Raw genomic sequence first — 26,222 nt, 5'->3', positions numbered from 1 at the left:
CTGTACACGTCCTGACGTGCTTTCCAGCCCAGTTCTCACGCGAGGGACGCGTCCACAACTTCACTTTTGGCACTCTCAGAAGCATTGCCAAATCTCACTCACGCACGCATTTTCTTCATTTGGGTTTACTATACCATAGAGAAATCCCCTTCCGGCGGCAGTGCCGTGCCGAATAAAGTCATGGACGCGCTCCTGAGCCGAGGCTACAAAGACAGCCATCGTGCATTCTTGCAAGCCTTGCTGGCCCATGGCACCATCACCCTCCGAGAGGCGCAAAATATACTAGCAGCCATAATCAACGCATCTAGCGAATCCAATGGCGACATTAGACCGGATCAAGTGACGCAGGAGGATTTCCAAGCCTACCTCGAAGTCGCGTCTGAGGCGGCGTCTCTGTTCGACTACGAGATCCGAAGCACAGTCCATCAACTTTCCAAAGAGCGTATTTACGCTCTCGTAAATACGGCGTCGGACCCTCAGACACAGCTCGCCACGACGTACAACTCGGAGGAGCTGTCTTTCATCAAGAGAGTCCTTGAGGGCATGTTTGACAAATACAATACTCCCCGGATGGAGGTGCTCGCCATCACGGAAATGCAAGCCATCAAGTTGGCCCGACCAAATCGACGACAGAGCCAGCTCGATGTTTCTGGAGAAGAGCAGACACAAACAACAAGCGACAGAGGGCTCAAGCACAGTGAAGTCGAAAACGTGTTGGCAAGCCTCGTCGAGGGGGGTTGGCTCGAGAAGAGCCGGGATGGCTTCTTCGCTGTTACACCACGAGCCCTGCTGGAGCTGCGGCCGTGGCTGATTGAAATGTACAACGACCCAGATGTCGGGCCAGAGGAGTGGCAGCGGATCAAGTTCTGCGAGGCCTGCAAGGACATTGTGACGATGGGTCTGCGGTGCGCGGAGCCCAACTGCACGCTGCGTCTGCACGACATTTGCCAGGAGGCCTTCTGGCGTGCGCAAAGGACAAGCAGCTGTCAAAAATGCTCGAGAGAATGGACGGGAAACAGCTTTGTGGGAGAACGAGCGGTCACGATGACGGAGGCGTACCGGAACGGTCGAAGAAAGAGCGGCGGACGGAGAAGCACCTTGGCAGAGGAGGTCATCCACGAACAACAGCAGATAGATGCAGCGAGCGACGGGGAGTGATTACTGATAATGCAACTTGGTGTCAAAATACGTGACGACGCGTGAGGGCCTCACCATCGCCGGTCGAGGATATGATGACGCCATCGGCATTTACGCATCAGAGGGCGCATCTGTATCTGGGCGGTTCGAGCAGGCGACCGACAAGCCGACGCTTCCTATAGGCAAGATGCTTGACAGACTGGCTGCCAGGCAGCACGCACAGTGACGATTGAGATTGAAATGGGAGGGAGCCCGCACTAGCTTGACAAGCAGCGTTCAATCACCGGGAAGTTGGTTACAGTGCAGGTGCAGGTACAGGTACAGGCACAGAGTACTCCGTACTTACACTCCATAATATTGAGTAACTTGCATCTGATACCCCACTCGCCTGAAATCGCTGCTCACAGTACGTGTACGGACTGATAGCTGATGACATCACCCAGTGGCGGTGCACATTGACCGCTAGCGCCACTTCGGCCTAGCAGGACTTGTTCCATTGCATCCAAGTCTGAACGAGTACGTGCACCATCTTTTCATGTGGTCAGAGGACGTGACTGCACCTACATGTACGAGTAAGTTGGCACGAGCACAGAAGGGACTGGGATAAAGACACCCTACACGCCCTTCTTCGAGCGAGTGCCCCTTGCAAACCCCCCATTACGGTCAACGACAACTGCGTCTACCTGCTATCGACTTCCACCTACGGCAGTTTCACCTGATACTGGTTCCTTGCAGCAGAAGATCCGCAGTCATGTTGGAATACTTTACTTACAAGAAGATCAAGAAGCACCGGGAGCAGAAAAAGGCGACAGGAAATGACGAAAACGACGAAGCTGGGCCACCGGCCGGTTCAGCGCGAGTCGAGGATGCGATACTCGATCCGGGGAAAGAAGGCGACGCAGGGCATCGGCGGCATAGCAAGCAGGGCCACGACAAAAAGGATGGCATCGGCGCCGTTGGCGGCCTCCACGACAAGCTCTTGAGGGAAGGACAGACGGCGCCGGTCCTCCAATCCGAGGACGTGTCGTTCTTCGAGGAGCTTCTGTCCCAGGACGGCGGAGACGCACCGCCCCTCCCACCGAGAAACTACTCCGTCTCCGAGTGGGATTGGCCGTCGGACAACCCGTCGGATGTCGGGTCCGACAGCGACGCTGCGTCGACGAAGGAATCGAAGGAGAATACAGTCGTTGACGATGCAAAGGGCAAGAAAAAGGACGGCAAGAAACCCAACCGACTTGCTGTCCTTTTCTCGAGGCACAAGAAGACGGATCAAGGGCTCGAGCCCGACGACGGCGTGCCCAAGGCCGAAGGTGAACGAGAGAAGCAGGACCTCAGCCGCGTTCTTGACCGGCTGAACCTGTCGGCCAAGAACAACATGGTCATCTCGACGGATAACTCGGAGATTCTCCAGAGATTCACGCAAGTTTTCAAAGACCTCGTCAACGGGGTACCGACGGCGTATGACGACCTCACAAAGCTCATCGAAGACCGCGACGGGACGCTGTCCAAGGGCTTCGACAAGCTCCCCTCGTCGCTCAAGAAGCTCGTCACGCAGCTTCCCGAGAAAATCACGGGAAGCCTAGGGCCGGAGATCCTGGCGGCGGCAGCCGCAAGCCAGGGTGTCAAGGCCGACAGCTCGGGCGGCATGAAGAGCACGGCCAAGAAGATTCTCTTGCCGAACAACATCGCCGAGCTGGTGACCAAACCGGGCGCCATCGTGGGCATGTTCAGGGCGATTGTCGAGGTGCTCAAGGCGCGCTGGCCAGCGTTCATCGGCATGAACGTCGTTTGGAGCGTTGCCCTCTCTCGTGAGTGAAGCCTCCTGGCCCCCCCCCTCCCCCGCGGTGCCGCGCGCGACCCAACGCTCACCTGCCTACGTATGAACCAGTGCTGCTCTTCGTTCTCTGGTACTGCTACAAGCGCGGCCGTGAAGAGCGCATCGAGCGCGAAAAGTCGGCATCTGCCATCGATGGCAGTGACCGCATCGAGGAGTTGCCCGACGACCCGGCACTCCCCGCACCCGAGCCGCCCGCGGAAGGTGCGGAGGCGACTGCAACCGGAGATGAATCGCGCCAAGATGGCGACGGCCCCAAGACGACAGGATCATGATGTTTCCAATGCCGCCGAGGTCAGATTTCTTGAACTGGGTTCGAATGCGCTCTATTTTGCAGCGACAAGTTGAATGATGCTATGCCCTACGCTATGTGGAGCCTGATGCGGCACCCGACGATGGGAAACCGCTAGCGACCAAGTACACTAGTTTGCTTCTTGAATATATTGGATTCATCGATGGATACGGGACAAGGAAACCGTCAAGAGCTGCTCGGGTTCCCCTGCTGCGGTCAGTCGTCCTGGACCAGCTCCTTGATCTCCTCCCTTCCCGGTGCCAGAGCGGATGGGGTCTCATCTCGCGGCCGTGCGTCATCCTGATCTGTCGAGGACCCGGCATCTTTCATCCAGAAGTCCACCTCGTCTATGATGTCGTAAACGATGTCCTCGGCGATTTGCTGATGGTAGCGCTCCGACACGGCGTGGATCCTGTCCCGCCGATGCTCTCCGGCAAGCACCAGGTCGACCTCGTCCATTGCGGAACCGTACCCTGGTGGCGGGAACCAAAAGTCGGGGCCAAAGTTGACCTCTGCCGAGCCGCCGCGGAAGACGCTCACGGCTGGGTAGTAGCCAAGCAAGCCGTCATCGAGGTTCTCGCGGGCGCCAACCTGAGGCATCGGTTTCGACGCGGGGGGTAGGAAGCACAGCAGATTCTCGAACGGCGTGCCCACGAGGACGCCGTTCTTGTAGATCCTGATGCACGAGTTCGGCAGCGTGCGAAGCGCAGGGGATGGATGATTCGGGCTAGGCGCCGGGGGTGGTGGGCAGCCTGGGAGGATAGGCGACGGGTTCATCAAGTCCTCAAGCTCCTTGGTCGGGTGGTACTCGATCTTTTCAAAGTACGTGTGCGACCTGAATCGGATGGGCACGCGGTCGCGCACAATGTTGGATGCCTCGGCCGGCGGCGGATGCTCGTCGTCGGCGGCGTCGACGATCGGGCTGTAGTTTCCTTCGAGAACCTTGCGCTGCAGATGCTCGGAGGGGAGCTGGATCTCCAAGCCGATGACGTCGCCCTCGCGAATGCCGTCGCCGGGAGGAAAGAAGTCGGTGGGACGTGACATGTGGACCTTTTCGCCGGCGACGTCACGGATGCCATAGCTGTACGCATCGAAGCCGACGGGCGCATCGAGAGATGCCTCCCGTCTCGCCCAGCCCAGCCGGACGTGCTGGCCACGGCCGGTCTCGCCGCCGGCGCCGTCCTTGACTGGCGGCACGCCTTGGGTAATCTTGCACTCCCAGTACCAGCGGCCCTGCCGGACTGCGACGTTGGCTCGGCCCATCCGAAAGCCCTTGTCCGTTGTTATTTGCCGGGCAGAGCTGTCGAAGTAGACGCTGGGGGCGACATCCTCGAAGCTCATGCGAGGGCCAAACGGCTCCGGCTCCGTCTGGCGGTAGTATATCATGGAGGGGAAGAGGGGGTCGGCGATGCAGTGCATGTATCGGAAATTCTTCTTGTTGAAGACGCTGCTCCAGTTAGCGAACGGTTGCGCGTGCCAACGAAGCCGCGACGGGGCGCCTACTGCTCCGACGTCTCGAAGAACTGGACACTCTGGCCGCCAGACAGGGTCACTTCGTGGTGCGACGCCATGACAGGTCCCCGCGGCAGGTCGAAGTCGGACGGCTTTGGCGGCGCGAGCTTGTACCGCAAGGGGCCCATCTCCGATTCGGGCGTCGCTGAGCGGCCATTGCTCGGGTCTGAGGTTGCGAGAGCAGCCTCCCCGCCGCCGCCGCCGCCGCCCTTGGCCTCGCGCTTCTTGAGCGTGTCCTTCCGAACACGCGTAGGCTTGAAGCGGCTCACAGGGGTACTGTCGTCTGGTGCTTGGTGCTCGGACAGCTTCGTCTCGGTGTTCAGTGGCGAGAGGATGGATGGGCAGTGGCCATCATCCAACGCGCGTTTTTTCGGGATCGACGAGAGCGATGAAGCTGCTGTCGGCGTCGGCTCCCGTTTGGGACTTCCAACATCCGAGGACATGCTGGAGAAGGGCAGCAGAAAGGCGGGCAACAGCGGCGGCAGGAGGGGGAGGAGGGTGTTGCGGGGATCGTCGAGAGCGTGATTGCGAGTTCAGAACCAGTACGTGCGCCGCCTACCTACTAGGTACTAGGTACCTATCTAAGCTCGATAATTACAACGATTATAGCAGCGATCTCCAGCAGGTGGTCGTAGTGGGTACGAATTATTAGTAGGTCATTCCCTGAAATGTACTAGTATGCGAGTTGATACTAGGGAGCCAATGCAAGATTCATCGCTTAATTTGATTGCGACGCATGCCGGCAAGCGATAGGGGGTGCTGCATGGGCAAAACGCGCCCATTCCCGTAATACAAGCAGGGAAGTACTAGTACAAGTATGAGCTCGAGGATTACGGAGTATTACAGAGTATTACGGGAGTACAGTACGGAGTAAGTACTCACTGTCAAGGTCTACAGTACTGTACTGTACGGAGCAGTGGTAGAAGTGTACGGAGTACTGTACTTGCAGTACTTGAGCACAACTAAGTGCTACCTACCTACTAAAGTACTAATAAAGTATGTACTAAGTGTGGGTGATGTACGGGTACAGTACTCCGTACGTAAGTATACGTACCCTCGTACCATTCGCTAGTGCCGGTACGGAGTACAAGCACTCCGTTATTAATTACCTCGTGCCAACATCTGATTGATGGAAAAGATAAGGCGGTATATACTGTAAGTCGAGCACAAGCACAAGTACAAGTACAAGTACTTGGGGAGTATGGTTACCTAAGTACTATCTGCACCTACTTACATGTACTTAGGTGTACTTGTACATGTATATGCAGAATTCTTTGTATTATAGTTACTCCCTACAGTACATCAGGTACCCCTATAGAAGCAGATAAGTAAGCGTACAGTATAATTACTGTAAGTACGCATGAGTACTTGAAAGTGCACAAGTCACACCTACAGTACGTACGAAGGTACATGCAGTTCGTAGTGATTCGTGCAGAGTACAGTACATATCGCATCCGAAAGCACGGAGTACTAAGGAACCAATTTCGTAAACGTTAAAAATTCACGCGCACCTAGCTAGGTAGTTATACCCATAGGTAGGGTGATTCGTGGGGACGTGTCCGTGTCCTCGCAGGAGCCGGCTTTCTTCACTCGGGAGCAATTTGGAGCTTAGTCGGGCAGCAATCAACATCAACTCGGGAGTGAGCCTGAAACCTGGGGCTGACCCGGCGATGAATGCAACATGCAGTCAGCTCTCGGAAGAGACTAGCGCTCCTGATGACCCAGCTGTTGGTTATCCCTGCCCTGCAAAGCTGCTTTGTTTGCTCGACCCGCAATGTAAAGAGCGGCGGGCCAATGGAAACTTGGCGATTGAAATCAACACTGTTCGACTTGTCCTTGGCAGACTGCCTAAGGGGCGAAATGAGCTCCTCGACAAACCAGCCAGTGGATGGTAGGCGCGATGACACCCAACGGATCTGATGGTTGAATGACGCGAGGCGGCGGCGACGATTCTTATACACGTCCTTGCCTGTACATCCACTCACTGTCAATGTTACCTGCAGGTCGGCACATGTACCAGTACTCGGAAGGTACTAACAGGCAATTACGAACGGCGCACACCTACTAGGTACAGTACCGTACCCAAGTGCACAAGTGCTCCGTGCAGTACGAGACACTGGACAGTAGGTACTTGCGAGTACCTACGGCTTGGATGGGACGAAGATCACGCACAACTTCTCAACCAACATCTCGCAGATTGTCGGATCCCATCTTCCAGGGACCCAGATTGCCTCAGCCTATCGCTTTCGGAGGCAACCCGCTGAAGAAACCCCTGGCTACCTGCTGCGAGCCGTGTCAGGTCACACAAAAAGCCACCTCAGCGAGTTCGTTCGTTTGATTGCTCCAGCCCTGACCGCTACTACGGGTAAGCGCAGCCTCAACTTCGTTCCCGTCGTCACCGAACAGCCCTCGGAACCCCGCCCAGGACACGTCGTCCGTCGACTGCCAAGTCTAGGGTGCACCCTTATCAATCTCGGCGGACGCCTTGCACCCCCCCTTCCTCTCGACCTCACCTGGTACGTGCTGCCTCGTCGCAGCCATATCGCCGAGCATCGCCTGCAGCGACAAGCGAGTAATTGTCCGTCCATCATCTTCTATTGGCAGGCAAGCAGTACCTCATCATCGGTGCCGTTCAGGCTCAATCTTCAGCCCGTCGGCCAGCTCTCTGAGACAAAGGACCGCCCCGCGGTCCCGCGGTCTCGTGCTCGTCGCCAGCCCTATCCTTCTCGGGCTGTCTACGTGTACGCGCATTCTTGGACAGCCGTCTGCTCGATCCTCGGACCCCAGCAACTCCCGCACATCGCCTGTCGCCTCGGCCGGTGTCGCCGGTGTTGCACCCTCATGCTTTCGGCAAAACCGACAGTCTCGTGCAGGTCAAATAGCCCCCCGGCCGCTTCCATGGCCTTGAGCCAAACGGCGTCCTCCAACCCTCAGACGGCCCAAGATCGGGAGCCCAGCTCTGCGCGCACCGCACTGCCGTCCCGTCCCATGTCGGTCAGGACCCACGACAGCATGGAAGTCAACTCCCCTCTGCCCGGTGGCAAAGGGAACAAGGCTCCCAAGAGCAACGGCAGCGCCTCGCCCGAACCGAACGGCAGCCCTCGGAACGAAGTCGCCAGCACTTCCAGGGGCCCAAGTCCCGCGTCGACGGTGGGCGATGGCAGCTTGAAAATAGTCGCCGGTCAAGCCGGCCAGGTTTGCAGGTGTGTTGAATGAGTGGCCGCGGCGCCGCCCGGGACCGATGGCTGACGGATGTGCGTGCAGCAATTGTACGACGACGCAAACACCTCTCTGGAGGCGGTCCCCTCAGGGCGCCATCATCTGCAACGCGTGCGGGCTCTATCTGAAAGCGAGAAACACGCCTCGACCAACGAATCTCAAGAAGCCGCCAGTCGTCGTGCCGGCGGGACTTCCCTTGCCCGTTTCCGACGGCACAGGCTCGAACTCGAACGTCGCCGGCGCCACCTACGTCTCCTCGGAGCAGACCCCTGCGGGATCCTGCCCCGGCGGAGGACGCTGCAACGGAACAGGCGGTGCCGAGGGTTGCAGCGGTTGCCCGGCATACAACAATCGCGTGTCCAAGAGCGCGCAGCTCAACGTGATGCAGGGGCTCCAAGGCTGCGGTGGTCGACTCGAATCGCTGAAGCCCGAGCCGGCGACGACGGACGACGACGGGCCCAAGGTTGTCATAAGCACCGTCGTCATCGCGTGCCAGAACTGCGGGACCACGGTCACGCCGCTTTGGCGAAGGGACGAGAACGGGCATACGATCTGCAACGCGTGCGGTGAGCAATTCCGCTTCCATGGCTCGAGTCGTCACGCACGTTCTGACAGGTGGACGGAGCAGGTCTCTATTACAAACTGCACGGCATACATAGGCCGGCGACGATGATGAGGGGGATCATAAAAAGGCGCAGGCGAGCCGTGCCCGCCTCGGCGGAGAAGGAGGAGCAGGAGTCGTACGAAGCTCAGAGCCAGGGAACGACGCCCGAGAGGGGAACGGAAAATGATGATGGATCCGTCAACCTGGGATCGAAATCGAAACCCGACCAGCCCGAGCCGGCAGCAAGCCAACAATCCGGCAGCGGCGGGTACCGGCGCCTAGCTCCGGTACCGGGCAATGCCTTCCACGACGGCAGCGCCATGGTGCCCGCGGTGCCGAGTATGCCGACACCGGATAGACGCTCGTCCACGTCGCCATCGTCTCTGCTCTCGCCAAGCCGCAAACGATCGTTTTCCGCAACGGTGGCGGAAGCAGGCCTCGCGAAAGAGCATGGCCACGAGGTCCCCCAGCGGCTCGAACCCATCAGCTCTATACTGAATCCCCACATGACCTGTGATCCCGGCGGCAGCATGGCCGGGGGGGACTTTAGGCTGCCTCCTCTTCGATCCGAGCCCGGCGTGGCGTTTGCCAGCAACCCGTGGCCGTTGGCCATCCTGGAACCTTCCCCGGACCGTGGCATGGCGAGCGAAGTGGCGCAGCATGCTCAGCACCCGGGCAAATGACGAAACCTCGGTGCCGATGGTGGCCCGCTGCTGTGTATGGAGGGAGCCAAAGGAGTCCTATAAGACCTGCGACAGGCACGCGCTCTCGAGGGGAAAACGGGAGAAGGAGTATTACATGTATTTGGTCTATCGGCGCACTTTATGATGATGCGGGAAGGAAACCAGGGAGTTGGTCGTCGGCGGACGACAGCTAGCGTGTATTGCTTGCATCTACGTCGTCCATGGTAGTTAGCATCCCATCTCAGTGGCGAGATTGAGACTTGACAGGGTGGACAATTCCCTTGTGCTCAATCTCATGAGCATGGGCAGGCGTCTCGTTTGCGTGCGCTTTGCGCCGACACGTAATGACTCATTCGACCTTTTCAATGCTGCGAGCCGTTGGGTGATGGGCGGTATTCTGCTTCTCGGAGCACGACTGGGGCAATAGTACTCAAGCACATGCATACTTTCCTACAACGCTATTTATCACATCAAATATCGATAGTGGCAGCTGAGCATGTAGTAAGTACCCATGTCTTGCATCCATCAGTTTCAACAGTAGAATCAGATGGAACCGTGAAGAGTGGCTTCAATGTCCCCGCCGGAGACTCGGAAGCAGCGCCAATGGCCCGGCGTCCATCGTACATCTTCCCTCGCCTCAGGAAACGGATTACGGTTAGGTTGGTTCGTAATAAGGTCATGAGAACGAGTGCTATGCATCTGAGCACCTCTACAATAGTTCTGGCTAGTGTCCGGTAACGGAGACGGAGCTGGAGGTTGATTTCAAAGCAAGCAAGTGAACGTCGACGCTAGCTTGCTGTGTACTTGAAGCAGCTTGGGTGTATTAGTATCAATACTCACTTCGTACACCGTACATATGCATGTACAGTAAGTATTGGTAGTAATAGTAGTACATGCGCGAGGACACCTACAACTGCCCGTGCCAACCAACTGTACATGTTGAGGTATCTGTGCCATGGAGCTGTGCATTGTGGTGGCAATGGATCAGCATGCTTAATCAAGAAAAGATTGCAACTGCTGTATCGATATTCCATTGTTCCTGTTTTTTTCGTACGTGACCTTTCCTTCGGGGAGATGATATTGTACGCCGTGCTGCCGTGGTACTTTTTGTTGTAGAGTATACAATCGTGGCGCCGTCTCCATCTGCGAAATCGGAGTAATTATTACACGCACCATTCCGCGGTGCGGCGTGCTAAAAGTGTACTTACATGTACTGTAATTACAATATGTGAGCAAAAGTATGGAGCATTGCGCACGATACGAGTCCATTGAGGTGCCTTAAGTACTGTACATGCACATGTAAGTACATGCTTCTTTCTAGTGGAGGGAGGGTCCTCTGAAGGGCGCGAAATTGACATGAAGACTGTCCCACTGAGCGTCTAATGTACTCGAGGTCCCGAACGTGGTAACTCCTACATGGAGATGCTCCCATTCGATATGCAGCAATGAAGTACGGGGTACAGGTGTTTATTCCGCGGGTACTTTGAGCCATCCCCACCGCCCTGAGCTCGCTCCACTGCCAACTGCCAGAAGTGACGTCGGTGCAGTAGATCATGCGCTTCGGTCGTTGATGACTCTTTTTTGATCCGAACTTGGGTACCAGCTTTCTATGGGTTTTGCTGGAAACTTCCAATTCCCGGCATTTCAATGGCAAAACTCGCTAGTACGGAGAATTATATGTGTGCCGTACTTGCCCATGCACGTACGTATCATGTTTTCCACCTCCTGCCCGTTTGACAATACGTTTCTGTCGACCTATTATGCGCTCCTCACCGTACATCCTCATCATCCTCGACAGACCGACTTTCTTCCCGCATGACGGCTGGGGTTTCTAGATGCCCACTCTCCGAGTCTCGCATCTTCCGCCTACGAGTCCTCGTATGAATAGCCCCAAGGGATCAGTCAAACTTGGAATTGCGCCAGCTCCGGGTGCACCACCTTATTCCTGTACCCCAGCAAGTACCTGTGCGGCCAATGCCAACAACGGCACGCAAGACGCAAGGCCTCCGACCCGTCTCCTGTTTCTTGATTCAGCCCACACCGTTGCGGCCAATATTCTACTGCGGCTACCATGGCCTTCATGGACGACGCGGACGAACTTGTCGATTGGGACAAGGCCTGTGCCGATTTCTGCCTCGAGGCCAGCATCACCCTCCCCATGATGGCTCTTTCTCGTTCGACGATGTCGATGCCAGATATGACCGCTGGCGCACACGATCATTGCATGGGAATTGGCAACGGGAATGACTGCAACCTTCAAGCCTTCCAATATCCAACCCAAGACGCTGCCTTTCTCGCCGAGGTGGATGGCCACGTTCCCGCGGACTCGGCCGACCCCCTCACGATGCCTTTGGAGGACAGCCTCCTCCTCAACCCTGCCTCCTTTCCCCACGACCCCTGGTCCATCATGGACGGCCACGCATGCGCCATCGGGAATCAGGACTTGTTGACGGACCCGCTTCTGACGGAAAGTAACTCGCCTGCGCTGGACTTGCTCAAGCTGCTGACGACCAACTCGACACACGAGGGTGACGTCCTGGCACCTAGGCTGGCGCCTCCTCCAAAGATAGGCGCCCGCTTCTCTCGGGAATCCGTTCGGTTGTTGAAAAACTGGCTGCTTTCGCATAGCCGCCATCCCTTCCCGAGTGACGAGGAGAAAGAGGCCCTCCAGCGGCAGACAGGCTTGAACAAGACGCAGATTTCAAATTGGCTGGCCAATGCCCGCCGTCGCGGCAAAGTTCAGGCTCCTCGATCTACCTCACCCCAGGTGGCCACTTTCTCCAGCTCCAAGGAAATCCCCCAGAGGAGGGCCACTCCTGCCCTAGAGGCAATGAATCCGCTGCAGCGCTGGGAGCATTCCCCTCCGGAGCATGAACCGGCATCCGTGACGGCCATTGCACAGGCTGTTACCGCGTCTTCGTCCTCGTCGTCGGCCTGGTCTTTCGGGCTGAGCAGCCCTTACAGCTTGAACAATACAGATGACGGCTCCAGTAGGTCGATTTGCAACCAGTCCTCCAACAGCTCCTTGGCCACATCGCACTCCAGCAGCAGGACAAAAGGCTCCGCCTATTCTCACGAGTCACGCAACTCCTGGGGGTCCTTCGGCTCCGCCCCCTTTACCGCCACGGGACGACGCCGGCGCAGAAGAAAGGCTACCCCGAAGCACGCGAGCGAAGGCACCACCTCCCTGGCCGTGCCCCTCAAGACCTTCCAGTGTACTTTCTGTACCGAGACGTTCAGGACAAAGCACGACTGGCAGCGGCACGAAAAGTCGCTGCACCTATCTCTCGAGCGATGGGTCTGTGCCCCCGAGGCCCCCCGGGCCATCAACCCCAAGACCGGCCACCTGTCCTGCGTTTTCTGTGGGCAGGACAACCCGTACGACGACCATCTGGAAACCCACAACCGGTCTGCATGTCAGGAGCGGACTCTGGTGGAGAAGACATTTTACCGGAAAGATCACTTGAACCAGCACCTACGCCTCGTCCATAACGTCAAGTTTATGGACTGGTCCATGAAGGGATGGAAAGTGGCCATGCCTGAAATCCGATCCCGATGCGGCTTTTGCGGCATCGTTATGGATAGTTGGACCACCCGGGTCGACCACTTGGCCGACCATTTCAAGTCTGGATTTTCCATGGCTGATTGGAAGGGTGACTGGGGCTTCGACGCGGCCGTGCTGGACATGGTTGAGAACTCTATACCTCCCTGTATGCAGCCCCCCCCCCCCCCCCCTTTACACCAGGACACCGGCTACCAGCGTCTAACATTTACACGAACCTAGATCTCATCCATCACGAACGTATATCTCCCCTCCCCTACGTGGCGAACCGGTCGCCGCCTGCGTCGCCTCGCAGCGCGTACGAGCTCATCAAGCTGGAATTGGCCTACTTTGGCGCCAACCACTGGGAGCAGCACGAACGAGCGCCGACGGACGAGGAGATGCAGCTGGAAGGGTGCCGCGTCATCTTTGCATCCGAGTTGCTCTCTCTGCAAGGGATTGCCACGCAGCACTCGTGGCTTCGCGACTTGATCATGAGCGCCGTGGAAGTAGCGCAACGGGCCAGGTTTGGCCCCCTTCGTGGCGCCGCGGAGAGCAGGTTGGCGACGCTGAAGATTAACGGCAAGGATAACCCGTTCGAGGAGTGCCCGATGGAAATTCAGCTGCAGGACTTTGTCAAGGCCAAGAGGCTGCTGGGCTTGACGCCCATGGATGACGAGCTTCAGCAGGAGGCGTGCAAGATTGTCGGACGGGTGGAGGAGGTCTGCACACACCCCTCCGACATCGTTGCGAATTGGCTGCTGCGGCTCATAAAGTCCTCGACCGGCTGGCTCGCGTCTTTCCGCCGGCGTGCACAGCTGCCGCGGACAGAAGACATCCAGCATCACGCTGTGAGGTCGACGGACCCAAAGTCGATCGACTCCACCATACACAGCTACTCGCGACTCGAGCGCGAGCTGACCGATTTTTTGAAGCTCCAGCGCACACTGGGCATCGAGCCTTCCGACGATGATCTACAGCGGCAAGCGCGCATCATCGTCTTCGAGTTTGATGACGGCTGGAACCAAACCGCGGCCGACAACATCCCATGGCTCGAGGCTTTCAAGGCGCGCCACCCCCCGGAGGAATGCTCATCGTCGACGACTGGGGTGTCGCAGCTCGCCCAATCTCCCTTGCAGACGACGACGCCGATGGAGCGGAATGACCTTTGGGCATATGCCGGCCTGAATCACGCCAAGCCATTCTTCCTCAACGATGCCAACTGCTACCGCAGGCTGGCAAGAGAGCTGCGTCGCTGGGTGACGACGGTCATGTCGCCAAACAACCCCAACAATCACATTCCGACAGACGAGGAGCTACAATACCAAGCACGTTGGATCCTCTACGACGAGTAAGTCTACCCCTGCCACAATTTTGAACCAAAACGCGCAAAGAGGAGAGGCCAAGAAGTGACGCGCATGCAGCGATGATCCTTGGAACCAGACGGCGGCGGACAATGCAGAGTGGCTGCAGCGCTTCAAGCGCGATGTCGGCATTTTGAAAGAGCCCGGTCCTGGTCTTCCAAAGGGCTATGCCTGGGCTCTCGAGCAAGGCGGTTCAGGGGTTGCTCCGCCGTACGCTTTGCCGAAGGGGGACGTCGGCCAGTTCGACGACAACAACGTCCAAGTCAGCATGCGACAGGGAGCGAAGGCGTTCACGGCCAAACAGTCGGCGGCCAACAGTTATCCCCAGCGACTCGCGTCACATAATTATAATTACCGAAGTGCAAACGTCTTCTGCTCCCTCGAGCTCGAACGCGGACTCGTGGCCTTTGTGGAGGAGCAGGTGGCTGCGACGGGATACATGCCACCAGACGTGGCGATCCGAGCCAAAGCGAAGCAGATTGCGCACTCCCCCAAGACGGCAGCCGACGACGCGATGCTTATGAAGCTGTTCAAAGAGTGGATGCGGGAAAGGCTCCCCTACGCCTTGACGGCGGATGGTGAAGAAGCCGCGGCGGTTTCTACGGTGCCGGCCAAGATGGAAACGGATATATCGGAGACGCATTTCGATTTTGAAGACCTGGCTTTTGACTCGACGGCGGGAATGGACTCGTGCCTGGACGGCGGGCAGATTGAAGCATGGCCGTCGCCGTAATGGCGCTGTGAATGGAGGGTTGGCCTCTACCTTGCGAGCCGGCGTCGTTTCATCAGTTTCCTCTGCATACTGAAAGGTGATCCCGTCGAGAACGTGGGGTGAACAAGATGCAGCGGGGGTACGGATGAGGACAGTACTCGTAGGTACCATGTACTGCAAACATACCGAGACACCTGCGGAGGGCTGACTCCGGAATGCCCACATCTACAGTATAGCCATTGGTGGGCCGATTTGGTGGGCCGATGGAAAGAGCAGGTGAGGATATGGCCGAGCAGCTTGACGATCAATATTTGCAAGAACTTGACAAGTATTCGCTTGTGAACCATCAAGGGATCTCATATTCGATCTACGTGGTAGTTGCAAAAATACTGCACAGGTACTAGTACGCACTGGATAGTACGGAGTGCTCCTGGAGCTTGTTCATGGACGAGGCATATCAGCAGACATCTGCGCATGCGGACACGAGTGCACCTAGAGCCGGCAAGGAATTACTGCACAACAATTCGTAACCATTTGCGGGTAATGAATGTGAAACTGGTCATCAGGATGAGTGCAGGACAAGGGGGTGTGTGGCCAGTGCTGAGCAGTTAGTTGCCGTCGCCCGAGGAGAGCCACGGGAGCTCCCGTCTTATGCACCAGAAACTTTGGAAAAGGTCATTGGTGTGCATCTGGTCCTCGCTCGAATGCTTGCTCGACGCTTCAAACATCGGCAAGGAAGCATGTAGCCCCCAATGGCCTACCAGGGAGGGATTCGTGGCGCATTTCGTCCGTGGGAAGAGAGAGGTGATGCTCGTCAGAGCTTCCCTACAGCTCCACGTACCCTGTACACTTTCAAAAGCAGCAGTGTTGACAGGTATGTAGCTATACTTCCACCAACGGGGAATGACCACTCCCTACACTTGCATGTACTTGCAGTTCAACATGTTGGCGATACAAAGGAAGGGACGGACGAATTTGGGGGTCAATCAGGCTTCCGTCAGGCAGCCAGCGCAAGGCCCCCGACCGAGACTGTCACACACCAACACAGCAGATTGATTGGCATCATCGTCATGTCCCCGTGCCAAAGCCCAACGAACGTCCGAGTACAACCCAAAGGCAAAGAGTGCGGTCCTACAAAGGCAGCGTTGACTCGCTAAATGCTGCTTGACATCCTCCATCATCGATCCGCATGGTGTCGACGAGCAAACAGACAACTGGGTAGCTTCTAGCCAGATTCCGATTGTCGAAACTAGGTGGGTTCGATCCTGAAACGGGCCCACGGAAAAGAAGAAGGTAGTCCCAACAGGTCTCGACAGATCGGTCGGTCGCAGCCACTCGCCACGATGCCGACGTATCTATGTCACGGCTTCCGATGGCATCGACGAAACATCCGCAGCTTCGTCATGGCCAACAACCTCGACGACGCGGCTCCCGACTGGCTCCTGGGCCGAGCGACGTCGTCCTTGATCCTCGGCCAATTTGTCAAATGCTTCGGCTTTTTCCCCAAACGGCCGCCACCGCGGCTCATACCGCCTCCTCGGAGCATGGGGGTGCAGGTCCAGGGCAACCCCGGGTACGGCGTACCGTCGTCAGGCGTTCCCGCGTCCGAGGACGACGTCCTGGTCCACGAGTGGTCGCCAGTGAAGTTGCTCGAAGAGCACGACGTGGAGATGGTGACGCGGCCATACGCGTACGTGGCCGACTATGTCACGCGCGTCGACATGGGCGTCAAGCTCGCGCACGAGATGGTAAAATATGAGGCCATGACACGGAACCGTGACGTGACCTGGTTTGCCAAGCTCCGAGACCAGCTGCAGGAGGACGAGACTGTGGGGTGGTTTGTCGTCGTCTGCGCCGACAAAGAGCGTGCAAGAGCGGCGGCGGAGGTGGAGATGGAGGCGGAAGTGGTTGACGAGGAGGAGGAGGAGGAAGAGGAGGAAGAGGAAGAGGCAGAGGAGCAGGGAGAGGAGGAGGGCGAGGAGGTGGAGGAAGAAGACTCGAGCGAGGAAGAACAAGAGCAGGACTCGAGCGACGACTCTACCTCGACAGACGATGGGGACCCGAATCCGTCGGCAAGGGCACTGGACTTGCCGGAGCAGCGGAACCACCTGGAGCCGTCAACAGTCGGTGCAAGGGCCCGAGACACGCGAAATGTGTCGTCGCAGCGGAGCCACCACCAACATCGACCGTCGGCCTTCTGCGCAACCGAGTTAGCCGTGCAGCGAAGCCAACACCCTCATGGAACATCGACGGTTGGCGGGCAGATGCATGCTGTGCATCCGGAGTTGGGCATCGGAAGGGGTCCCTACGCCAGAACGACAACGACAAATGTTAGCGGGCCGCCGCCAGGGCTCGTTGCAGGCCACTCAGTGTCCCATGCACCCGTCCATACGTCAGTCCATTCGCCGCTTCATACACCGGTCCATCCATCGGTCCGCACGCCGGTTTATACGCCAGTCCATTCACCTATCCATACGAACCCGCAACCTCCAGCCAGGTATCTCGTCGGTCATCCGCCGTTTCTACCGAGCCCGCCGTTCCACCAGGGTCCGCCGTTCCACCAGGGCACGTCGTTCCATCCCAGCCCGTCGCTCCCCGATATTCACGCCCAGCAGGGACAACGGCACCCGCTGCCAAGAAAAGGATTGCGGCGCTTGCTTCCAAAGACGATGGAAAACAACCAGTGAGGCACAGTTGCCATGCTGGGGTGGCATGTTGACGGTGATGATGCCAACGACGAGGAGGAGGATGGGGTTCAACAATGCTGAACGACAGGCGGCGAGGAATACAGCAATGCAGCGTGGAAATATTGAGAGCGAGGGGAACGAGTCGATTTGCCATGCCGGCTGCCGTGATGATTGATGGGTGATGACGACTGGCTATTCGTTACATGGAGTCGCAATTTTCTTGAACACAACCTTTGACGTATTGCATAGCTATAAACCGTACATTTACACATGAATGTACGCGTTCTGGATTTACACCAAATCATTCTTTACAAATACGAAGGGAAACTGGAAATGTAAGTGTGCATACATAATGGCGTTGATAGAGTTACGCCATCACTCCCATACGCCGCAAGTAAATAAGTAGGTGTACAATTGGAGCGGCAGTATGGAGCACCAGGTGATTGTCACCAACACCTATGTACTGTCCACTCCGTACCGTACACTTTTAAGTACCTACAACTACAACTATTAGTTCGTACTTGTGCGTGCTTGCGGGATGTTCTCTCCACTTTGCCCGTGCTGCATGTGGAGACTTTCGCAGGAACGGATCCCGCCAGATAGGATAGATCTCTTGGCACTCGTGGAGGATGATGATCGGTCCCGTGAAGCGTGTGAAGCTGTCACTGTAATACTGGGTCTGTGCAATAATGTGTACACCTGTAGCTTTCACGTCACGTGCGATCCTGGACAAGTCAGCGTAATGGTTCATACATGCGGCAAGTACATAATCGGTGTAAATGCACACCGTAAGTGTGCACACATACTAGTACTTTGCTTTATTGCATGTACATTCACGGTTACTTTCATGTTCAGTACCGAGTTTAGAGTCCACATGTTGTAGATACAGCACTTGGTGCACTGTAACTAATAGCTGGGAGGCGGCTGGCGATAGGATCATTCATCGTCGGGTACTAACCTATCTGGGGTAGCTCCCCACTATGGTTATAATTCTTGTACTTGCAAGTATTGGCGTTGACTCCTATTAGCACGACATACTCCGTACACGCACCACGCTTCCGCCTTGCCGCGTCAATGACGTGTGACGGCGAGCCCTCAACCGACCAGACTTTTTACAACACATTGTCCAGAGAACCCTCGACGGCCGTGCAACGAACCCTCGTCGCGTCCTGCTCCTGGGCCGCGCAAATGGCCCCCGGTCCTACCCTGCTGGCCCACCGCCGAAGCCATGCCCTCCTCTCCTCGCTCTTTTCGCCCCTTTCGCCGGCCATCGTTGGAAGAGCTCCCTCACCATGACGAAGCGCCTAGTGATGATGGAGGGGGTGCGGAATCCCACGAGCTCTTGGGATTCCCTTCCCGCCGCGACTCGACCGCCGGCAAACGACGGGAGCGCCACACGCCTGACAAAGAGCTCTACACATTGGCCGAGGAGCGTGCCATACGAAGGAAGTTTGACGTTAGGCTGGTGCTCTTTGTCGCGCTGCTCTACATGCTCAGCTTCCTCGATCGATCCAGTATGTTCCCTCCATCCGCCAACAATAAACATGTGCATACCTGAAACTGCATCTGTCCATGATGCACACGTCGCGTTGCAGACAGAAACACCCACACTGTCATCTGTACTGTCATCTGTACTGTCATCTACACTGTCATCTATACTGTCATCTATACTGTCATCTGTACTGTCATCTACACTGTCATCTGTACTGTCATCTATACCGTCATCTATACCGTCATCAATACCGTCATCTATACCGGTCATCTATACCGTCATCTGTACCGTCATCTATACCGTCATCTTTACTGTCATCTGTGCTGAATGTTTCATCTGTACATGTGCTCATGCTTGGACGCGTCTGTGTCGGAGACGAACCGTCGCTGACGTGCATCCGCCCAGATATCGGCAACGCCCGCGTCGCTGGCATGGATGACGACCTGCAAACTGATCCTCCGCGTGACTGGTACGAGTGGGTGCTCACGGCCTTCTATCTCGCCTATATTGCCTTTGAATGGATGTCACTTCTGTGGAAGCTCGTCCCCGCCCACATCCTCGTCTCCGCCATCGTCTTCACCTGGGGCCTTGCCGCCTCGCTTCAGTCCATAGCGCCGTCGTACCCCGTCCTCATCGCCCTGCGCGTCCTGCTAGGCATCGGCGAGGCCGGCTTCGCCGGTATTCCCGTCTACCTGAGCTTCTTCTTCAAGCGGGAGGAGCTGGCTTTTCGTACCGCCATCTTCATATCCGGTGCGTTTCCCTCTCCGTCCCTCTCACCCCACGCCTTGGATTTGCCTTTCTTCTGCCCTCTCTGGTTGACGATGAACAGCTTCTGCTCGTGTTGCGTGGGACTGACCATCAACAGCGGCACCTCTCGCGACGAGTTTCGCATCGGCCCTCGCATGGCTCATCGTCAAGTTTGCGCAGCGCAGCCCCATAGCCCCCTGGCGCCTCCTCTTCCTCGTCGAGGGCTTCCCCTCCATAATCGCCTCCGTCATTGCTTGGAACGTCATCCCGGACTCCCCTCAGGTGGCGTCCTACCTCAGCAGGAGAGAGAAGAAGGTGGCATGCCTGCGTCTCCGCAACGAGACGTCGTCGTCGTCGGAAAACATGCGCCCGGCTTCTGGACTCCGCGCGCGCCAACTCCTCGCCGTTGTCGTGGACCCCATCGCCTGGATCACCTCTGCCATGTTCTTCCTCTCCAACATGGCGTACTCCTCTCTGCCCGTCTTTTTGCCCAAGGTCATCTCCGAGATGGGTCACAGCGCGCTCGCCTCGCAGGCACTCAGCGCACCGCCCTATCTTGTCGCCTTCGTCGTCGTCCTCATCACCGCTCATGTGTCGGATCGGTACCGAGCGAGGTCGGTATTCATCGTCTTCCATGCGCTCAGCTCGGCTCTCGGTTACGCCGCCCTGGCGCTCGCCTCGACACTCAACCTGCCTCCGTCTCTGCGATACGTCGCCATATATCCTGCCGCCGTCGGCTTCTTCAACGTCGTAACCCTCATTGTGGCCTGGAGCATCAACAACCAGGCAAACCAGACCCGCCGGAGCGGCGGATTCGCCCTCTTGCAGCTCGTCGGTCAGTGTGGCCCCCTGATCGGGACGCGACTCTACCCCGACCAGGATGCCCCTTACTACTCTCGGGGCATGCGAGCGTGCTCGTGCGCCATGCTTTCGGTTGCCATCCTGGCCGTCGCCATGCGATATTACCTTCAGTTTCGGAACAGGCGCATGGACAGCGCTGCGGCCGAGCGAGCCGCCGCCGGCGTGGCGGGCGAGGAGGAGGGTTTAGTTGCGCCTGGAAATCAGAAACCCTCTCCGTTGGCAGACTCATTCAGGTACATGCTGTGAACGACAAGCGCAAAACCAAACAAGGGTAACCTGTAGAACGTTGAATTGATTGAGAATACTTGGGAGAGTCGCTATTGTAGCCGTCGTCGCGAGCCGTGGAGGGAATTATGCCAGTTTGCATCGATGACACGCCCTGTCCATCTCCAAACCGTCTCTGCAGAGCCCACCTCTAACCTCACATGAATCGACTGCAACGTCGGATGACGGCGCTAGTGTTGAAACAGCATCCACGCAGGTGCCTTGTACTTGGCCACACCCTCCTTCCACCATTCTTCGTCGCCGTATCGACTCTTCTCCAAGGCAAACATGCGAACCCCCTTCTCCGCCCTCCCCACCAGTGCATCTGCGGGGTGATCTCTGCGACGCTTGGCCTTCTAAGCCTCGAACTGATGGAGCTCCCTCTCATTCTTCAGCCTCAGCCGCCTGTATGCTTCGTTAATGCGGCGAGTGCCGCCGTGGCAGACGGTGCTGGCCCACTTGCGAACCCCCGAAATTTGATGACGCTTGGAGAGGGATCTGCCGAGGCTTCTGAGGGAGAACTGCGAGGCCTTGCGTTTTGATTGCAGTGCAGCCGACGGCGTGGCTTCCGAGGAGCCCATCACGGGCCCTGATGCGCTCATCACAGCGGGGCTATCGTCATGCGCGTCCGCAGGACCGTCGCACTGGTTGCCAAAGGCAATGCCACTGCTCCAGGGCTGTCCCCTGCCATCGGTCGCGTCGTCCGGGTCGGTGAAAGCCGAGGTCGGAGTCTCAGTGCTGAACAGTCCCTTGTGCGATAGCGAATCACTGGGCCCAATATCTGAGCTGTCCGGTAGCTCGTATTGATTGTACGATGAGTTGATCCGCGGCCGTGGCTGCGATCTCGCTTGCCATTTAGAGATGGCAGCGGTCGTGGCATCGTGGGCCTTGATACCACTGGTGACCGCTTTCATGTCCTGCGAGGGTGATGTCGGAGGACTTGATTTGAGATTGGACAAGCGATCATTCGTGTGACCGAATCTAGAGAGGTTGGAGAAGCTCAGTCTGTTGATGCGGATCGTGGAGGTGGGTGATTCGACCTGCGGTGAGTTGAACCCCCGCGAAGGATAATCGGATGATATGCTCCGGACGCGCAAACCCGCCTTGGCATTGCATCGCGCCTCTATCCCATGGTCGATTCGAAGGCTGTCCTCCAGCAGTTTGCGGAAGGCCTCCGAGTCCGGGGCGATGTTGGTAGAAGATGGAATAGAAGGAGTCCGAAACAGACCGATATCCTCGTCGGATTCCGATGGAGCCCGGAACCAGTCCTGGGAGCAACGCCGCTGCGCCTTTGGAAAGACGGATGATTCTCCGAGAATGGGGGGCGGCTTGAGATGCCAAGTACTGCAGTCGGCAGGGTCGAATTCAAAGGCGTCCTGTTGCTCAGCCCCGACTGGAGGTTGCCCCAACGACTTGTACCTTTTCCTGCTCGCCACCACAGTTTCCTTTGCCGAGTCCTACTCATAGCCAGGAATAAAAATATCTCGTGCTGTCTGCGGTAGGCCTTGAGAATAATTCGTCGAATGACGGGCGATGAGAGGCATCGTCGTTGAGGTAGCGATCGTCTGACTGTGCAAAGGAGCCTTATGCTGCCGGTTGACTGATGACCGTTGTCGAAACTGGCCGCGAGGGAAGGGGACGAATGGAAGCATGATGGATGGCAGCTGATTGGAAGGAGATGGATGCTGGGCGTGAGGAGGGATACTTCGGATGGCTTGCTGCAGTTGATCCCGAGGAGCACAGGGTGAGGGGAGGAGACGGGACGAGTCGTGCGCGACAGTAGTTGATGCTTGTCCACTCGGTAAAAAGAATCCGATACCGGAAGTAGTTGGCCTTTCAACTTGTCGCTGAAATCAACAGGAGGCAGGCATGTCTAGGCTTGAGCGGCCAGGGAAGGAGGCAGATGACCTTTCGCTACATGCCATTCCTTCCAGAATCAAGGACCAACCAACCATCAACCATCAACCAGCTACGAGCTATCAACTACCTGGCATCTTTCACGCCCCATATAGCACCTAATCTTGGCTCGCGCCCTCGCTCCCAAGCTGCCTTTGCAACCTCATACCTCATACGCTGGTGGAACACTGGGTCTTGGAGGAATATTTGCCGCAGCCCATCTACTTCACGCCCGACAATTCATGGCTCCAACCCCGGATGGCGATATCTGGCTGAAAAGAATTAGGCCAAGAGCAGGCCAGCGGGTGGTTTGTGCTCTTCGAACGCCTCTTTGGAAATGATGGCATCGATTCCTATGGGCTGCGGCGGGACCCGCGAGAAACCCTCATGACGCAGAAGCCTTTTCCAAACTTGGAGAACGACATGGCGAAAATCCATCCAGGCCACCTCGCCATCATTGGTGCAAGTGAAAGTGTAGGAGTAATAATCAGGCTTGTAGACGAGGTCAAGATCCCCCAATGGGTGCAGGGTGAGCGAGCAGCGGCTTGGGATGCCCCAGATGGAATTGACGGTGAAGTCGTTGCAGCAGAGGACCAGGACGTTGCGGCATTGGTCCAGATATTTCCCGACGATATGGATGAATATTTCACAATCAGCCTCGTACCTGAGCTGGCTGTAGAAGATGGCCACGTTCCGCACCTGTCCGAGAAATAGCTGACCCACATGCTTTAAGGTGCCGGAGTCGAGGAGCACAATGTCTTCCATGTAGTTGAACCAAAATCCTCGACGAGTGTTGCGGATGATGCCGAAAAGGAAGCCGCCGATATCGTCACAAGCTTGGCGGGACTCGCGGCACACCCTACGCACAACCGGAGGTGGATGCCGTTCCTTCAGCTTAACCACGTATGGGTCGTTCTGATCGACGTCGTAATGGGCTTTGAGGCTGGTGAATTGACCATGAGGCAAAGGGCGGTTGTGCTCAAAAAACGGCTCAAATATGCGGCCACCAGGGGCAAACATGCGCCAGATCTTGCGTCGCAACTCGCCAGGAAGCCGGCAGAACTGGGGGAACGCCTGCTGATGTTTGTGGACGGGCTCCTCAAGGCCACGGCGGACGGAGCAGCCAGCAGGGTCACGCACTGCGGACGTGCGGTTAGCAAATGCAGACGAAGATGCTGTTTCCACATGCGAATGAATAAAGGATCCACGAACCTGGACGCTCTTCCTTGGGGGAAACAGTGGCCAGCTCAGCTGTGGTGAAGAGGCCGTGCAAGTCATTGATGGTGAGTCTGCTGAGCGCATGGGGTCTTTGCGAGTTGCCCTTGTGCCTCGTTGGGAGTTGTGTGATCCAGCTTTGAATGCCGTCGATGGAGGCGCGAATTTTCATCACGTCGTTGAGAATTGCTTGGGGGGGGCTTGTAAGATACACCTCGTCGAGGTCTTCTTTGTCGAGCATGACACCTGCCCCAAGGTTCAGGGGCACTGAGGAGTCGACTCCTTCAGGATTGCCTTGAGCAATTTGGTAGATCATATTTCACCGGCTACACAGATTCGAAATGTGCCTGGAACGCAATAAATCCGCAGCGGGCGTATGGACGAGCCGAGCTCGTCTTTGGAAGCTTTTTGGGTGCTGGAGTTGCTGTTGATCGCGAGCAATGGTGGCAAAGGGGGAAGGCGAGAGAGAGCCAAGGGAGCGGACAGGAGATGAGTGAAGTGAAGAGAACGAAAATGGCAGACAACAAAAATGGCAGAGAACGAATAGGCAGTGGAACGAAATAGGGAATCTCTCGCACAGCCGCGCCAGGGCCAGCCGCGTACTCCACGGGTGAAGCCTCTCGATTTCCGTAGCAACGACTGAACAGAGGGTGATTCGTTGTGATTCACTTGTATGCACGATTGTATGAGGTGAGGTGATTATTCATGCTGCGGCTGCAGAGAGTTACTCGGTTGCCATGGCGGATCAGGGACTTACGCTACAAGCCGTGCCGGGTCAGCATTGACTCCATCCTTGCAGTCTTGTGTAAAGTTGTAGTCGTCAGTACGACCTGCTCGGTCAACAAGCAATCTGCCACAAAGAGACTACGGTGGAGGATACTTCGTGAGCTGGACTCGGCCGCTTTCTGGGCTGAGAATTTATGTCCGAGGGTAAACCGGTGAATTACTTGCCATTATTCGCCACGATCATCGACGCGGAGAAGGTCCCTCCTTCTCCTCACTGCCTCCTCGTCATTCAATCCAAGGGCTGCCCGTCCTCATCCTACAAAGAGAGGGATGGCTCGTACACCGAGGCGAAGGGTATTACGGTTCATCACCAGCCAGCGCACCAGCATTCCCAGATTTGCCGTATCAACACGGCCTCGACACTGGTTCCCTTCCATAATTACTTACACACATCGGCGATTTACGCGCATGGGCTGTTTGCATATATTATTTTTACGCACGTAGGTGTTCCTAGGATGGTAGAGGTCAGGGCTCTCATTACCCCATTTTTCGTGCTACGGAGGCGAAGTCACCCAAAAAAAACCCATCGCTACGTCACCAGCCAGCATAGCAAGAGGATCCGAGCCAAACCATCTACGCATCACCAAAACAGTCACGGCGGCGAATCATGTACGGAAGGGCGACCGAGCATATGTTTTTTTTTTGGGGGGGGGGGGGGGGGGGAGCGCTTGTGACAATACCATTCATTGATGACACCGATGGAAGCAGGGCGACGTGTGCTGCGCAGGTAGAGCCAGTGGAGGACGGCCTGTTTGCCGGTCACGGGTGTAACGGGGGGGTACGATGCCGATCTAGGTATGCCAGATCACCGTTTAGGGTAGAGCCGGACTCTTGACTAGAGCAATAGATTGCACGGTGCGCGGAGCGGGCGCCCTTGGCGGCGATCTCGTTCAATACGTGGGCCAGCGAAACAATACTCCGTACGGGGTAAGGGGTTCCCAGATACGGTACCGAACACCTCGACGCGGGTATGCCATCCAGGAGCAGCCCACTGTCCCTGGGTTTTCCGAGGTGAAGACAGGGACAGGGAGGGGGGCACAGGCGCGGACAATGTGGCCGGTATGACATGACTATTTACCCAGGGATATGGTTTTCCGGTTACCGTGGGTGGCTGGGTGGCGCGGACGGATGCCGAAGCCAGCTCGCCCCTGCGGTGTAAATGCATGTCTTGGACCGGTGCAAGTAGCGGTGGCAAGGGAGCAAGCCTGTGATGGATCATGCCGCGGTGGCATGCGAGGGAGAGGCAGACACGGAGCAGACACGGCGGCGGCACGAGGTATCATGGTGAAGGCGACATTGACGAACAGGAAGCAACAGCCGTTGTGCGATGCTTGATGTGACGATGCTTGCCAACGAGAAGCAGGAGGGAGCACGAG

At 56.9% G+C, this 26,222-nt stretch overlaps 9 protein-coding genes across 9 annotated transcripts; 6 read left to right on the top strand and 3 right to left on the bottom strand.

The window, feature by feature from the left end:
* Positions 1 to 180: 180 nt before the first annotated feature.
* Positions 181 to 1,158, top strand: DCS_00705 (Nse1 non-SMC component of SMC5-6 complex; the record flags this gene model as incomplete). Its single annotated transcript, XM_040798042.1, has 1 exon — positions 181 to 1,158. One exon carries the CDS (start codon positions 181 to 183, stop codon positions 1,156 to 1,158), a length of 978 nt encoding a protein of 325 aa, XP_040658925.1.
* Positions 1,159 to 1,888: 730 nt separating this feature from the next.
* On the top strand, positions 1,889 to 3,246 carry DCS_00704 (uncharacterized protein; the record flags this gene model as incomplete). Its single annotated transcript, XM_040798041.1, has 2 exons — positions 1,889 to 2,945; positions 3,026 to 3,246. The coding sequence occupies 2 exons, from the start codon at positions 1,889 to 1,891 to the stop codon at positions 3,244 to 3,246; spliced, it is 1,278 nt and encodes a 425-aa protein (XP_040658924.1).
* A 233-nt stretch (positions 3,247 to 3,479) lies between these two features.
* Positions 3,480 to 5,218, bottom strand: DCS_00703 (COMPASS complex protein; the record flags this gene model as incomplete). The annotated part of the gene is made up of 2 exons (XM_040798040.1): positions 3,480 to 4,710; positions 4,767 to 5,218. The coding sequence occupies 2 exons, from the start codon at positions 5,216 to 5,218 to the stop codon at positions 3,480 to 3,482; spliced, it is 1,683 nt and encodes a 560-aa protein (XP_040658923.1).
* A 1,227-nt stretch (positions 5,219 to 6,445) lies between these two features.
* Positions 6,446 to 9,281, top strand: DCS_00702 (uncharacterized protein; the record flags this gene model as incomplete). Its single annotated transcript, XM_040798039.1, has 4 exons — positions 6,446 to 6,666; positions 7,151 to 7,978; positions 8,040 to 8,560; positions 8,623 to 9,281. The coding sequence occupies 4 exons, from the start codon at positions 6,446 to 6,448 to the stop codon at positions 9,279 to 9,281; spliced, it is 2,229 nt and encodes a 742-aa protein (XP_040658922.1).
* A 2,071-nt stretch (positions 9,282 to 11,352) lies between these two features.
* On the top strand, positions 11,353 to 14,919 carry DCS_00701 (C2H2 type zinc finger containing protein; the record flags this gene model as incomplete). Its single annotated transcript, XM_040798038.1, has 3 exons — positions 11,353 to 12,991; positions 13,066 to 14,173; positions 14,247 to 14,919. 3 exons carry the CDS (start codon positions 11,353 to 11,355, stop codon positions 14,917 to 14,919), a joined length of 3,420 nt encoding a protein of 1,139 aa, XP_040658921.1.
* A 1,322-nt stretch (positions 14,920 to 16,241) lies between these two features.
* On the top strand, positions 16,242 to 17,585 carry DCS_00700 (uncharacterized protein; the record flags this gene model as incomplete). The annotated part of the gene is made up of 1 exon (XM_040798037.1): positions 16,242 to 17,585. The coding sequence occupies one exon, from the start codon at positions 16,242 to 16,244 to the stop codon at positions 17,583 to 17,585; it is 1,344 nt and encodes a 447-aa protein (XP_040658920.1).
* A 1,228-nt stretch (positions 17,586 to 18,813) lies between these two features.
* On the top strand, positions 18,814 to 20,931 carry DCS_00699 (uncharacterized protein; the record flags this gene model as incomplete). Its single annotated transcript, XM_040798036.1, has 3 exons — positions 18,814 to 19,099; positions 19,483 to 19,827; positions 19,943 to 20,931. The coding sequence occupies 3 exons, from the start codon at positions 18,814 to 18,816 to the stop codon at positions 20,929 to 20,931; spliced, it is 1,620 nt and encodes a 539-aa protein (XP_040658919.1).
* Positions 20,932 to 21,305: 374 nt separating this feature from the next.
* On the bottom strand, positions 21,306 to 22,601 carry DCS_00698 (uncharacterized protein; the record flags this gene model as incomplete). The annotated part of the gene is made up of 2 exons (XM_040798035.1): positions 21,306 to 22,293; positions 22,411 to 22,601. 2 exons carry the CDS (start codon positions 22,599 to 22,601, stop codon positions 21,306 to 21,308), a joined length of 1,179 nt encoding a protein of 392 aa, XP_040658918.1.
* Positions 22,602 to 23,127: 526 nt separating this feature from the next.
* On the bottom strand, positions 23,128 to 24,376 carry DCS_00697 (uncharacterized protein; the record flags this gene model as incomplete). The annotated part of the gene is made up of 2 exons (XM_040798034.1): positions 23,128 to 23,984; positions 24,058 to 24,376. The coding sequence occupies 2 exons, from the start codon at positions 24,374 to 24,376 to the stop codon at positions 23,128 to 23,130; spliced, it is 1,176 nt and encodes a 391-aa protein (XP_040658917.1).
* Between the last annotated feature and the right edge of the window lie 1,846 nt (positions 24,377 to 26,222).

This window comes from Drechmeria coniospora, chromosome 01 (genome assembly GCF_001625195.1).
Source record: "Drechmeria coniospora strain ARSEF 6962 chromosome 01, whole genome shotgun sequence".
Taxonomy (NCBI): domain Eukaryota; kingdom Fungi; phylum Ascomycota; class Sordariomycetes; order Hypocreales; family Ophiocordycipitaceae; genus Drechmeria; species Drechmeria coniospora.
The sequence above is the reverse complement of the archived record's forward strand: the minus strand, read 5'-3'. Positions and strand labels throughout refer to the sequence as shown.